Genomic DNA, 15,321 nt, shown 5'->3' with positions numbered 1-15,321 from the left:
AAATAAAAAAATATTAAAGTGTATGTTGAATTTTATTTTATAATAAGCTCTAAATGAATCATTTTTTAAGTAAAAAATATTTGTTATAACAATATGACTACATAGATTAAACTAAAAAATATTTTTTTTTTTGTATAAAGTAATTTGCTAACAAATGATATATATTTTACCATCAAATGAAACAAAAATATACCGAATAATTATATACTTATAACTTATTTGTACTTTAGTTATTGCATAAAAAGTTGAAGAAAATTTTATTTCTTCGCATCTTTGGTTTTTATATCTGCATTATCTATATATCTTATTTGATTTGTCAGATATTTGAAAATAAAATAATAAAATACAAAAATTTTTTTAATAAATTATACGCGAGGTTTTTTTGAATTGTTTTCTTCTGAATCACAATAACTTTTTTGAGAAATAGAATTTTTTTCGGGGCTCAAATAACTGCTACGTTTTCTTCTTGCGAGTAGTGAAACTTGTTTCAAATGTTCCATATCATTAAATACCACTTGAGCTCCTCCTCCACTAGTTGGTAATATATCTCCCTATTATTTAGAAATTTTATTATTTTTTAAATAATAAATATAATTAAATTATTTATATATAACTTATTAATACTAACTTTGTATAATTTAGTTTCAAGTTCACCATCTGTATCTTGTTCCTGTGCAACAAGGCAATATCTGGATGCTTTGTTTGTAATATCTTTCGGATCTGTTAATTGTGTGATACTTCGTTTATTTCGAATAATTGGTTGAAAAATGGTACCAACCGGAACTAATCCAGGAGGTCGATGATCAATCCATCTCTCTGCACTTTGTGATCTTCTATAATGTAGATTTACTACTGGTATTCTATCCTAAATATAAATAAAGGTAACGCAATTTTATATAAATATAAATATATGTTATATGAAATTGTAATTACAATATTTACTTTTCTACTTAATCGGTTATTGTAATCATCAAATTTAACTGTTGAAACAGTTTTTGTCATAGTTTTTGGTGTAGTTGTAGAAAGTGTAGCTTCTGAAATACTACTTGGAGTAGTTGTAATGATTTTTGATGTTGTAGGTATTTCAATTTCATTTTGTATTTGAATTGTTTCTTTACATTCTAACTTATTTTTTGTATCTATTTCATCATCGCTTATTAATATCTGTTTCATTAATTTCAATTTATCTTCTTTTTCTTTCACTTGATTCTAAATAAATATTTAATAAATTAATAATGGTATAAAATATATAAATGTATCATAATGTACCTGAAGAAGTTCACGTTGTCTGCGAAGTTTGCTTTCTAATTCTTTACTCATTTTATCAGTTTCTGCTTGAATTTTATTATTATATTTTTCTTTTACTTTTTGCTTGTCTATTGTACGTTGATTCAACAATATATTTTTATTTTGTAACTATAAAAAATTTTTTCAATTATTAAAATTATATTTTGTTTGATAATACAAAAATACAAATAAATAATAATGTAAAATAAAACAGTTACTTCTTGCTTCATATGTCTGATTATGTCATTTGCACTATTTAATCTGTATAATAAAGTATCAATTTGTGCTTCTGTTTTACAAATATGAGCTTCCAAAGCAGATATCTATAATAATTTTTTATTTATGTAATATCATTCATAATTTCACAATAACAATTATGATTTCAATTCTTCGTATAAAAACTTACTTTTTTTTGTCGTTGATCATTTGATGCTTTTAATGTAGAATTTTCAATTTTTAATGATACGTTTTCCCGTTCCATTTTTACTAACATATTTCTAAAATTCGTTTCTAAAAAAACAAATTTAATATAAATTTTTTGAAAAAGCAATATTTTTCAATTAATCAATATTTTTAAATATTACGTTTCTGTTTCAGATCTTCTTGTAAAATATTTCGCTTTTGAATACGCAATTCTAAGAAACGCATAAGTGTAGTGATTATTTCATCATTATGTGGATTTGTTATATCCATTTCTGGAAATGGTCCTCCAAGACTAGAAAAAAGTTTATTAGACAATTAAATAATGATTTCATTATTGTTAGAGGATAATAAAAAAATAAAATTATTTATATACTAAAATCTATATACCTATATACTAAACCCAAATCAACTTCTAAATCAACTGCAGTAGGATGACCAGCACTTTCTAGTCTATTTCTTGCTTCTTTAAATATCTATAAAAAAATATAAAATATTAATATATTTGTGGGATACTTTTAGAAGATTGATTAACTTAAATTGATTATAACTTAATAAATAAGTTTCAATTACTTCAATAAGTTCAATCTTTATATATTAATTTGTATTTGGCTTTTAAAATCGATTTTTTAAAGATGTCCCATATATATTAAATTAACATACCGCATACAAACATTTTTGTTTTCTTACTTTATTAGCTTGTCTTCTACCAGGAGCATATCCTAAATCTAATTTTGAAGTTGTAGAATTTGTAACTTGTACTTCTTGACTAACTTCAGCAAACTTTAATACTTGCTATATGAGAAAAAAAAAACAATATATTCACACAAGTAATCTATGTTCCATATTATTCAAAATTAAATGTGAATACTTACAATAGTTTCATCATAATCATCGACACTAGGATTAACGCAAATGATCATTCTAACATTTCCCTCTCCATCAAAGTAATTTTTAAATAAATGTGTTATTTTAGAATCTCGATAAGGGACTATTTTATTTGTACCTTGAGTCTGATTTTCACGAAGTATTTCCAAACAAGTACGCAGTGTCATTAGCGAATTATTTATATTTCCTATTATAAGATAATTTTATTATTATAATATTAATTTTATTTTATCATTATGTTATATTATAATTATTTATAATTTCTATTATATATATAAATTTAATAAATTATCATAATATAAAAAATAACATATATAATTATAATATATAATAGAATATTTTAATAAATTACCTGCTTCTCTGAGTCTTTGTCCAGTATTTTTCGAGCGATTTGTGCGTTCACTTCCAGCTAAATCTACTAAAGATAATTGGCTAATACAAATTACTTGTTTATTTTGAACAACTTGTTCACCATCCTTGTCTAGTGGTGCCTAGTAAGATATCAATATTGCAGATATAAAATAATTATATTATAATTAAATTATATTACCTGAACAAGCCTTATAGTAAAAACACTGTGAGATCTACTTGATTCTGCATTAAGATTAGTATATGCAATATGTCTTTTACATTGACCACGTTGAAATATTTCAAATGCTTCTTCTGAACTTTTTACTTCTATTTCTGTACATCCATGAACATACATATTTCTATTTCCATCTTCACGTATAATTTTACTCTGTAAAGTTCTGAATTTTTTGATGTTTTAATAAATTTATATATTATATAATATAATATAATATAATATTTCATATAATTTCTTAAAATATATACTTACTTTGTCTTCCCTTCATTCTCATCTAATAAATCATATACACTATTATTATAAATTTCAATATATGTTACAAAAACTGCATATGCATTATCTTCATCAATAACTAATGTTTGAGATTCATTACTTAAATTTAAGATATTTTCATTGCTAAAATTATTTCCATCTATTTTACACCTTTGAAAAGTATACAAAATATTAAAACATCACAGTAAATATGATAATATTTAAATTTATACTTACATTTTAGGAGTTTTTCCATTGTAAAAAGTAACAAATCTTTGAAGTTCATTTTGTCTATCTAACAATGCATCAGCTTCACTTTGTATATCAAAACCATTTAATTTATCAGGTTTAAAAACAAATTTCTTTGTTTGACAATTTGCTATACTGTTAAAAATAACATCTAAACTACGAGGCATGATACCTGCATCATGTGTACCAGACATGGTATAAGTTTTACCACTTCCAGTTACTCCATATGTGAAGAGTAAACTATTTTTGCCATTAAGAAGATTTTGAACAAGTGGTAAAGCTACAATATTAAATACTTCTCTTTGAGAAGTATTGGGACCAAAAACGTGACTAAAACACGTTTGAATAGCTTTGTTTACATTACGAACATTTGTTATTGATTCTGATGGAGTAATAACCAAGGCTGTATCAGAAATAATTTTCATACAAGATATATCATTAGAGTGAACTATTGGTCTTAAACGGCAAAAAACTCTAACAGGCTCTTTAGATGTATCATTGTCACATTTTGTCCGGTTTCCGTGCTTTCGTGTTGCAACAGGTGGTTTTATATTTCTAATTGAAATCAAATAATATAAATTTTTTATTGAAAATTGTATCTTCACACAACAGTTTAAATTATTAAAAAATTAAAATAAAAATTAAAGTAAAATACAATACGAAATTGCAATAAATTTATTAAAAGTATTGAAAACTTACGCAGATTTCATTATAAAACCAATTAATGAACACGAAAGAAATAAATAAAATTTATTTTATACAATTATCTAAAAATTGTTTATAATTAATTTAACATTCTATTTATCGTAAAATTCGTTGCTTATGATCACACAATACATGTTTAAAATTCAAACATAAAGTGAAGTCAGCAGATAAGCATTTAAATCACTTATAGCGAGTTTTCATTTATCGATAGAAACATTGAAGATTACACATATGGATTAAAATTTTTTATGAATCGCTCGAACATTGAAAAGAGGAAATTAGGATTTTGTTAGGGAAAATTAAATCATTTGTAAAATTTAAAAAAATAAAAATGTATATAATTTATTTAATTAAAATTATATTGAACAAAAAATTTGTTTACTAACAACTGAATTATTGCTTTATATTATATGTTTATATTATTTCTTTGGTACAATATTTTCTTTTAAATGCGTACCATCACAGAATGGTCGATTTGATGTTTGTTTACAATTACAAAGCCAATAATCTTTGGTTTCTTTAACAGTAAAACGTATAGGTTTTTGTTTAATTTGAAGAAATTGATTTCTATGAGTGCCATCGCAAAATGGTTGTCTGTTACTTCTACCACATAAACACCATGAATATATTTTACCTGCTATACAAGTATATTTGAAGGGTTTATGATCATATATAACACCATTAGTAACTTGATCATTTGCACTATAATATTGTTTTAATGGATTTGTAGGAATTTCCATATCATCTTCTACTTTCTTACAATAACACCTAATCTGAAATATAATTAATATTTGCATTATGAAAAAAAAGAAATTTTGTTTTGTATTAATATATTTGATTTACTTCTTTACTTATAGTAATTTATTAACTTATTTGTTAATTTTTATTGTTAAGAATATATTTTAAGAGACGAAAGATTAAAGTTACTATAAAAGAATAGGTTAAGAATGTTATAATAATAATAAAAATGTAAATGTAAAAAATATATTATAATAATTTAAACTGGATTCAATTTATTTTTAACTTACGTTTCGATGTTTCGAAATAAAATGTATAAATTGTCGAATTTCCTTTAAATTTAAATACATAATTGATACTTGATATTATGATCGTATCCTTAACAAGAACAAGTTACCAATATATTTTTATAGGGATGTTTTATTACATTATATATACCAATTTTTAATACATTTTTAATAAATACATACGATAAACTGTAAAATTTAAATATTATATATTTCATATATTGCATATGTTAATATGTAATATTCAATTTCTTTCATAATTCAATAAAATTCAGAAGAACTTATCAATTTTATACTTATGATTATTTTTTAATGCATTCATATTTTGTGAAAATATAAAAAAAAATATCTGTATGATATACAAAACGTATGATAAACGTATGATAAAAAAATATATAAAATATATATATACGATATATAGAAAAAATAATTTATACATTATACAATTATATAATATATATATATATATATATACACATTCTTCGTTTATATTTGTATACATACAAATTTCTTTATGATATTTCTCAAACAATTATTCGTTAATATTATAAAATTTTTATTTTTTTTTTATAAAGTTTTAAATGAATAATTTTATCGATAAATTGAGAAATTTGGATTAGCATTCTCTTGCGTTTAGATATCCGAAGCTTTGATTTGTTATTAGTATAATAGAATATAAAAGGAGGTATTTGATATCAGAAACAAGGAAAACACAAGAAAGATAAAGAATATTTCTTCCTACTTTGAAGATATTTCATGAAAATTTAATTACTTGTTTTTTATTCAAAATTTTAGATAAGTTTCTCATATCAATTTTAATATAAAATTCCTTATTAATTATTTATTAATGATTAACGCATTTTATTTCTAATGCATCGAAGATATATGAGTTGAAAGTGCAAAAATTTTGATTAGGAAACGAATAATTAATAAATTTTCTTTCTGGAATTTCGAAGCGGAAGAAGACTTTTTATCTTTCTCGTAATTTGTTTTTGATATCGAATATTTTCTTTCATATTCTGTTATAATAATGACAAATCAAAGTTTCGAGTATTTAAACGCGAGATAGCGCTAATCAAAATTTTTCAATAGTCACCTAACTTATCGATAAAATTTATTCATTTAAAAGTTTATAAAAAAAAGAAATAGCAAAAATTTTATAATCTGAATGAACAGTTGTTTGAGAAGTATCATAAACAAATCTGTATTCAACTAAAAATGAAAGATATAAAAATAGAAAAATATATTTAAAGTATATTGTAAAGTAAAAGTATGAAGATAGTAACAAAGTAGTACGTCTAAAATTTACATGCAATATAGAAATAGAAATATAATGTATATTTAGAAAAACTAATTTATTTTGTCTTTGAAAAAATGATCTTATTTTTATTATTTAAACGATGGTATTGATTATCAATTTTTATATATAGTATTTTCCTTATAATTTTTATTCTATTTTGTTATTTGTCTAATCTATTTTTTATTTTTTTATTACTTTTATTATTTTATATTCTAATTTTATATTCTATTTTGTTTTTCGTCTAATCTCGTCTTAATCGTCTAATTCATAACTATTTTTTTATTCGATCTATTTGATTTTATTATATTTTACTTCATTTTGTGAAAATAATAAAAATAAATAGATTAGAAAAAAATAAAATAAAATATGATAAAGAAATTAAATATTTATTTTATAATTAAGATATATATAGAAATTTTTATGTTTAAAATTATTTAGGTTATTTATTATATATTATACTAAATTTTTCTAGTTTAAGTTAGATAATGTATTTTTCATTTCATTGTTCTGCATTATATATCACAATATGATATCTCTATTAAGATTGTAGTTATGTTTAATTTTTGTAGTAATTACATTAATTTTTCATAAAAATTTTTTTATGCTATTGAAGAATAATTCGTATATAACATTAAACAGAAAATATTATCAATATTTATTTAAAATATTTTTATTATATTGAAACTATTAAAATTTAAATTTAAATTTACATTTTAAAATCCATAGATTAAATAAAAGTAGATACATATATCAAATATATATGTTATATATCATAAAATTTAAATTTTTAAATTCTAAAGAAATGAAAATATAATTAAATTTTTTCACATTTCAGAATCATTATACAATGATATGTCTAAAAAAATAATAAAATATATGTGGAAATAAAAAAATCTGGTTTGTTCATGCAGTTGATTCATACTATAGAATTCAGTTAGAAAATCATGAAGTACTGAAATACAACGCGCATGGCAAACAATTACACTTAACAACCGTTTATCTACGAAACGTCAAACGTTGCTGACAGAAAGATTGATATATATTAAAAAGAAGGCTGTCAGGTTATCGAATTCTCTTCTCTCTTTCTCTTTTTCTTTTCGCTATTTCTTCTTGTTTTTTTAAATGTTTAAATCTAGCAACTTCATCACTGAGAAAGATACAAGAATTGAACTTGTTTTAAAAAGTAAGTAATTCTTTAAGCTTTGAATTCGCATATTTCAGGTGTATCTTAAGGAATCTTAAGGAATCAATTTTTTACTTAATAAATTTTGCTTCATTTTAATATTGCTTTTGAGACAAGGATATGTATAGAAATCTATGTTTATCTGAATTTATTGATATTTTATAATAAATTAGAAAGAAAACAAATTTTAGTTAAATTAATTAGTTTGATATTATTAGTTTTCAAGCGATGCAATATTTTTTCTCAATGAAATTAATATAAAAAAAAAAAAAAAAAAGAAAGAAAAAATTATCATCCTTCTATATATAGAAAATTATAAGAATTTTTTCTAATTAATTACGCCCGCAATAACTTTCTCCGATAGAAAGACAGATTCTTCGAAGTTTCCATTCTTTTTCAGACACTTGAAAAGTTTTAATCAAATGCATGCCGTCTCTGTTGGCGTTTCCCTTTGACCAACGCGACCAGATGAGGAGGCGAGCTTTTCTACACAGCGACACAGGTGAATGGCCGACAGGTGAAAAGCCGAGAGTTTGAATAAAGCACGAGCTGAATTACGGGAGAATGAGCGATCCAACGTCGAGAGCTTGTAGGGAGCGTTATATCGCTCAGAAGAGGCGGAAGATAACTGTGCCCAAGAAGAAAACTCTGAAGGAGTATTTCGAGTATATTTCTGCAAAATAATAAACATTGTTTTATAACATTTTACGGTTTAGATTAAATATCAAAGATTTTGCATTTTAATTTAACAAAGAGATCGGTTTGTTTTAAATCAATTATACTCATCACATAGATATAATTCATTTAAATGTCGGAAAAATAGAAAAGTTGTTACATTTTTTTCTAAATAATTTAGGACGCAGTACTATTTTACCAAAGGGCATGAATACATGGGAGAAGCCAGAAATGTTCTCGAGGAGCAATCTCCTTTCATTTATCCTCCTTGTTCCCTCATGTTCGCTTACTTTCAATATTGGAAAGCGAAACAACGTACTACGAATAAGGAAAAAAGGACGCTTTTCAACAGGAAAGCTTTACACCAGCTTTTACGATCTCTTCGTGTAAGCTATTCTTTAACGTGCGAAACACAGTCTGTAATATCTTTACTTTACAATTAAAAAAAGAAGGGTATTCCAAAAAAATGTCGGATCTCAATCAGTTAGATTAACAAATGAAAAATTTGAATCCAACTTTTGGATTGCTCGATTTCGAGAAGAATTTTCTTAGATCGAAAATTGTACGATTGTACTTGTCACTTTTGCCAAGGTGGACGTGGACATCGAAGCGTTGGAGGCAAAAAAGCACAAAGATTTGGACGAAGCTATAGCCATCACCGATGTGGATCCACGTTACTTTTCGGAATTGGATGCCAGGCTGGTGAGAGAAAAGTTCTCCGTACGCAAGTATGTGGAGGATTGTCGTGAAATTTTAAAGTGTCGGCTGTTGGCTGGCCAGCAAATGGACGATTGCATTCGTATAGATCAACAATTCGTCGAGGAGCAAAAAAGACTCGATAAGATCAAGGTTTGTTTCGAAATTTAAAATAAGAAATTTTCCCTCGCTCTCATCATTACTCTTTCACGCATTCGTTTATATTTTTTCCAATCCAGCGACGATATCGTCGATACATAAGCGGTTTCGAGGAATTTCTCTCGAAGGACCACGAGGAGAGTATGAACAGTCTACTACTCGCTGAAAACGAGTCGAAGAAAACTAGAGAGATGACGGATCACAGGAATAAGCTTTCTGTCGAATACGGCCGGGTTAGATTGGAAGTATATCACTGGGAAGAGAGCTGGAGAATGATGAAGATGTGTCAACGATTCCTCTATCAGGTAGCTCCGATTTCATGGCGCACAGAGCACGATTGGATCCATCGCACTGATTCCGGAGAGAGCATCACTTACGACCATGCCGAGGATTTATTCGGACGATACAGAATGCTGGGTGACGTTGCTTCCCTCGACGCCCTTATAGGTGATCGTATCAAATATCTATCTTTTATCTCTCCTTCATTCAATTCGACCTGTGGAAAAATTTTATGTTAGAGCTCGCTTACACACCGTCTTCACGCGAAATTATTATTTCGCCTTTCTATAATAATGTCATTGATATATTCTTAAAACTTTCTTATTTGTGAGTATTCTCTCTCTCTCTCTCTCTCTGTTTATTTTTAAAAGAAAAGTATTATTAAGAGAAAGAAAAAAAAATGTTACGTACTTCTTTGCCATTTCCAGATTTTTTCGAGCAAGATATTAGCGACGCAGGCCCTGCAGATTTGTACTTTCAGGAACCGTCCGAACTGATCAACGTGTTCAAATCGATAGAAACGCAAAATTTGAACGCGTTGATCCACTTGGAGAGTCTGGCAGAGCCGATAGCTCAGCTGCTGTTGACGATTCAAAACGCTGAACAACAGATCAAGATAGAAGTTGGAGAAATAACCAGTATAATCAACGAGTTGCGCGTAATGATATATAATCGTTTAAAAATATGTAGATTAATAGATCAAAAGCATGGTGAAATGTATACTTACGTACGTATGTTATTAGGAAAGCATTCACGTGTTGGAAAGCAGAGCCATAGATCTGGAAAAGCACGCGAACGAGCTTTTGGAAACCGTGTTCCGGGATTCCGTTTGTTCGGAGGAGGTGCTTCGTCTTCAGGTGTTCGTCGAGGACGCGTACGAGAGTTGCGTGGGGCCAAACGAGGCGAATCTAGATAGTTTCTCGATGATGAAGTGGATCGAGAAGATACACGACGAGCTGAATTTGAAGCTGGATACTTTACCACCGGAAGTGGTCAAGGCTTGCGAGAAGGAGGGCTTCAAGCAGGAGTTGAAGGTCATGAAACAGACGGAGGAAGCTGCTAAGAAGGTTCTCCTTATAATCTTATTATTTGTTTACTCGGTTCGCATACCTGGCTGGTATCCCGGAAAATGTTTCTCTCCTTTTTTCTCTCTTATTGCGAACAATCGTTGAAAGAATCGTTGACAAAACGATGCTATCTCACTTTATCCGTTACAGTTCGAGCTTATGCAACGATTGCTGGTCTCTCTGAAACGCATAATGGAACCACCTCCGGAAAAGAGGAGGCCTCTGATGTGGCGATCGACCCCGAAAATGTATAGATTGAAAGGAGTGGCAGAGGCGCTCGAGCCAACCGAGGAGGAATTGCAATATTTGACTTTCTTCACCGATTATTGCAAAACGGAGGACTTCACCAAATACCGCCCCCGATTCCCGGACGATTTTGATCTGACGTTCAAGAAGCAAGATATTGTGGTGGTCGAAGCGGAAGAGGACGAGGACGTTTTGATAAAAAAATTTGAATGAATTTTTCATTTTCAACCAAAATAAAATATCAATCGTGGAATATTATATACAGAGATTGTGCGTTATTCACGAATAATTAATTAATTGGAAATAAGAAAATTTCAATCTATAAGTATATACGAGATTACGAATTGATAGACGAAAGAAGATGCGTAAAGCAACCGATTCACCAGCTAGGATTCAACGTTGCGGATAATCGAAACAAATTATCGTTTTATCCGATCCTTCAATTATCCCTGATTTTCCACGATTTCGATATTATTCCCGCAGACGAACTTGTGAATAATTCACGACCCTTTCCCAATCGAAAATCTTCCCCGTCCAATTAAGTAATTGAATTAAACAGGGAACGAAAGATAACTTCCGCCTGTTTCTTCTCTTTAATTGAAACACTTACGTAGCGCGAAACATCGATCAAACGCATCGAGGACGCCTCGCACTGTTGAAGAAAGAATTCGAAAACGTCTGATGCATTTCCTCCCCCCTCTCTCCCCCTCCTTTTTCCCATCTTTAAGGGTCAGCGCAGACAACTCTTCCGTTTTTCGGAAACCACACGTCGCACGGTGTTTCAATCCATGCATCCATCATCATCACGCTGAAAGAATGCTCAAAGGATCGAAGATGAAAATTTTAAAAGCGACGAGAATAAATTACAGATACTCGGATTTTCAAACTTTGGATTTGATCTTAATCTTTTGGTTAATATTTTACACTAATTGTTCATTGGTGAATTTTTAAGATCCTTTATCCATTTCGACATTAAGTTCGTGTAATTCTTCTTCCAATTAGAGTAAATATAATTCGAGATAGTCTCGAGTGCATCGAATCACGGCCAATCAAAGAAGAAAGAGCGTGGAATGGAATTAAGGGAATCAGAAAAAATTCGGTAATTGAAGAGGGATCGAATATAAGAAAGGAGAAGAAGAAGAAGAAGAAGAAGAAGAAGAAGCTTTTGAAATTCTTATGCGACGAAAAAGCACCGTCTTTCACAACTCTGGATTACTTTCGCGGAGTGGTTTGCCCACGAAGAATGCTCGTAAGAGTTTCTCCTTTGCATCCCCGTTTCCCAAAGGATCTTGAGCAAGAACAATCCCTTGGCTTGTGGATGAAAAAAAGGCGCGCGTGCACGAATCGAAGGGAAAAAAATATAAAAATCGGCGGAAATGGGGAGAAGGAAATGATCTCTGGGATGGCATGATAAAAGGTATAAAAGGGGAGGTTAAAAAATTTATACCAAGTTTCTCTTTATGGAAAATCGATACTTGTAGCAAGCAACTGTTAAGCTAACTGATCATTACCAATTCGCATGCAGTGGATCGTATTTTCTCGAGGGAAAAATTGTCAGATCATCGTTTTCTGGAAACGATATACACGAAACAACGAGGCGGTGGTAAGAAAATTCGGAGGAAGGAAAAGATCGATACGAAGGTTTGAAGTCGGGGTGAGAAACGGAGAAGTGGAGTAAATGAGAATTTTTAGATTGGCCTTGACAAGTTGTCTGCACGCTGTCATCTCGACGCGAAACAGTCACAAAGGGAGAATAGGGAGGAAGGTGAGGGTGGGCTCGAACAACTCGAGTACCACGTGTCTGCCATTAATTCCACTTGTAGGGCAAAGGTGGCGAGGGCCGAGAGTTAGTTGTTAGATATCGCTACGTATGATCCTCCGAGTGATCTCTCCTTCAATTCTCTCACCAAGTGGCGAGAGTTACTCGACGACTCGTGGGTAACAACAGTTTCGTCGTGCTCGAGATCGAAAGAGCGAGAAATTTTGCCCTTTAAAAGTTAACCAACGAATTCTGAATCGAAATTTCGAAAGAATTTCGAAAGAATTCCGAACAAACAGCTTCCTTGACAGCTTTGGCTTGACCTGTGGAAAAATTGGAAAAAAAAAAAACGAAATAAAAAGAAGAGAGAAAAAAGTCTTTTTTCTCCTTTTTCTTTGTCGACCAAAGCATCAGCTGATGGCGAGATTTTCGAAAGAATGGCCGAATGTTTCGGTGAAAATCAGCGAGGGTAAGGGCGGATTTTGCGTACTCGGAGGAGGCCTTTCGAGATTATCCCCATAGCAACGGGAATTGCTCGATAGCAGACTGGCTAGGGGGCTCTTGAACCAAACTAACCCCTCTCTCTCTCTCTCTTTCCCCTCTCTTTTTCCTCCTTCCTGTTTATCGTTCGTCTGTTTTCAACCCTTGCACGCCTCCCGCCTCACTTCTCTCGTTCTTAACACGAAAGGAAAAAAGAGAGAGAAAGAGAGAGAGATGTATGCACATGTATCCACACGTGTACATGCACGAGAATATTTTTGCCCTTTACCATTGGGTCCTCCTCCCTCTTGGTCCTCCTGCGCTATATTATTCACCATTCAGCTGTCCGTGAACTCTCCTCGAGCGGAGGAGAGCCTTTTGTCTCGCGCGCCACTCATCCTCGCGTTCGAACGCGCGTGGCCCGCTTTGGATTACACCAACCAATGTTCCTCCTCCTCCTCCTCCTCCTCGTTCCTTCTCTTCCCTTTTTTTTTCTTTTTTTTTTTTTTTTTTTTGCTCCTCTTCCATTCTCTCCGCCCGTTCTGCTGGAAGAAGGAACGGCTTAGATATCGGTGGAATACGTTACAACGAGCTGACGAGTCTCTGAGTGAAATTACATATTGCGACAATCTTGTGGCCTGTATACACGTTGAATCAGTTTCGAAGTAGTTTTCGATTTATCTAAAAAAAAGTAAAGGAGAAAGAACGTGGAATTGTGGACGCCACGCGTCGAAGAAACGGCGAATTAATGGTCAATTACGAACGAATGAAATGGAGGAAACGATTGGAAGTTAATTACGAACAGAGAAGACCTTTGTCTCGAACTCGTTCGTTTGCGTTGTATTTATATTAAAAAAAAAAAAAAAGAGTTCACATTCGATGAACGCACAAGATTTCTTTCTGCGAACGAAGCACGCGGATTCAAAGATGGAAAATTTATTCTCATCCAATTTAATAATGTCGAATGAAGAGATAGGTGCTCTCCGCTTCTTGCGAGCGGACATTTTTAGAAATGGTTGCCACGTGCGCGTTTCGACACGACCCCTTTGACTTTCTCGATCGGAGAAAAAGAAGGAAAACGAGGAGGAGAATCTGTTCATCCGGCGACAGCCGGCCAATTTCAACGATGGATCTTCATAGTCCTGACGAACTGCTTTATTCGTTATTCAACGTCCCGTGAATTCTGGATAAAAGAGACCTTTGTTTCCAGCGTTTCGCTACGAGAATATACGCGATTCGTATATCTGTGTGCAACGAGTTACGCGCTTGTTTACTTAATGTTCGAGATATCGTTAAGAAAGAGCATTCTTTCAAAAAGATTTTTAATTCTCGATGTATGAAACGAAAATTTCAATTTTCTTTTAAAATTGCAATTCAAATATCATTTATATATCATTTACCTTCGTTTCTCGAAGAAATTTACGCGGATGGGTGATCGATCGAAAGGCGAGCAAACTTTCTCGCGAGTAAAACTACGCGAGAAGCTCAGAGAAGGTTATTCTTGTTGTTAAGGGCAAGAATAATTAACGACTGACTTCCACACCAGCTGTTCGCTCTATTTTTCTCCATTTTCTCTCATGGAAAAGAATTCTCGAATTTTCTTAACGGTAATAAACAATTCCACCGAAATTCTAACCATTCTAAACTCAAATAAATCCTATCGTTGTTAAGAAATATCTTTTCCCGATTTTTCCTCGTCGAAACTCTCAAAATCCTCTTTGAACTGAACGAGTAATAAAACGTCATTAATTTCTTCCGAGAACCGAGCGTCTCTTTTCGACCGAACAAAGTTAAATTGGATGCTGTTAATCTCTCCAATTTCGGGTCACCGACTCGGCCAACGAAACTAATGCCGTCTTGTCTTCTCCCCTCACACCATGGTTATACATTCGGGTTAATTAGCTTCATTAAACTGAACGAGGAACGCTACTTGTTTTCAGGGTCTTCTTACTTGGTCTCCCGACATCTTCGACTATCAAGGGGAAAATTTTAATTGCATTCGACTCGTTTCCGTCCCTTTCTTGAATAATTTCGATATACTCGTGGCACTCCTTCACTATACACA

The 15,321-nt window shown here is 30.7% G+C and overlaps 4 protein-coding genes across 5 annotated transcripts in view; 1 reads left to right on the top strand and 3 right to left on the bottom strand.

Annotated features, from left to right (window-relative positions):
• Positions 1-13: 13 nt before the first annotated feature.
• On the bottom strand, positions 14-4,552 carry LOC100870988 (kinesin-like protein KIF23). Its single transcript, XM_003694945.4, has 15 exons — positions 4,382-4,552; positions 3,671-4,237; positions 3,434-3,604; positions 3,146-3,344; positions 2,948-3,086; positions 2,583-2,782; positions 2,398-2,502; positions 2,098-2,183; positions 1,872-2,002; positions 1,694-1,797; positions 1,506-1,610; positions 1,270-1,416; positions 943-1,209; positions 629-865; positions 14-551 (listed from the first exon to the last, which is right to left on the bottom strand). The coding sequence occupies exons 1-15, from the start codon at positions 4,390-4,392 to the stop codon at positions 366-368; spliced, it is 2,655 nt and encodes an 884-aa protein (XP_003694993.2). The 5' UTR covers positions 4,393-4,552; the 3' UTR covers positions 14-365.
• A 151-nt stretch (positions 4,553-4,703) lies between these two features.
• On the bottom strand, positions 4,704-5,875 carry LOC100871109 (uncharacterized). Its single transcript, XM_003694946.4, has 2 exons — positions 5,416-5,875; positions 4,704-5,160 (listed from the first exon to the last, which is right to left on the bottom strand). Exons 1-2 carry the CDS (start codon positions 5,473-5,475, stop codon positions 4,807-4,809), a joined length of 414 nt encoding a protein of 137 aa, XP_003694994.2. The 5' UTR covers positions 5,476-5,875; the 3' UTR covers positions 4,704-4,806.
• Positions 5,876-7,706: 1,831 nt separating this feature from the next.
• LOC100869322 (cilia- and flagella-associated protein 100) lies at positions 7,707-11,590 on the top strand. The gene is made up of 8 exons (XM_086909251.1): positions 7,707-7,895; positions 8,296-8,560; positions 8,752-8,956; positions 9,162-9,419; positions 9,506-9,872; positions 10,133-10,362; positions 10,448-10,771; positions 10,922-11,590. The coding sequence occupies exons 2-8, from the start codon at positions 8,460-8,462 to the stop codon at positions 11,228-11,230; spliced, it is 1,794 nt and encodes a 597-aa protein (XP_086765377.1). The 5' UTR covers positions 7,707-7,895; positions 8,296-8,459; the 3' UTR covers positions 11,231-11,590.
• The window catches only part of Arl4 (ADP ribosylation factor-like 4), a 47,403-nt gene continuing 40,624 nt past the window's right edge, over positions 8,543-15,321 (bottom strand). The window contains exons 4-6 of one of the 2 annotated variants that reach the window (XR_015292336.1): positions 13,874-13,937; positions 13,546-13,798; positions 8,543-8,568 (exon numbers count right to left, since the gene is read on the bottom strand). Coding sequence is in view for 1 of the 2 variants with exons in the window: in XM_086909252.1 (XP_086765378.1) it covers positions 13,584-13,798 (215 nt within the window). In the remaining variant the exon portion in view is untranslated. The remainder of the gene's footprint in view (positions 8,569-13,545; positions 13,799-13,873; positions 13,938-15,321) is intronic. The other variant, XM_086909252.1, reaches the window with a different exon arrangement.

This window comes from Apis florea, unplaced genomic scaffold, assembly GCF_048593485.1.
Source record: "Apis florea isolate Af1SG1 unplaced genomic scaffold, ASM4859348v1 contig_3081_pilon, whole genome shotgun sequence".
Lineage (NCBI taxonomy): Eukaryota > Metazoa > Arthropoda > Insecta > Hymenoptera > Apidae > Apis > Apis florea.
Note: the sequence above shows the minus strand (reverse complement) of the source record. Positions and strands in the feature narration are given on the sequence as shown.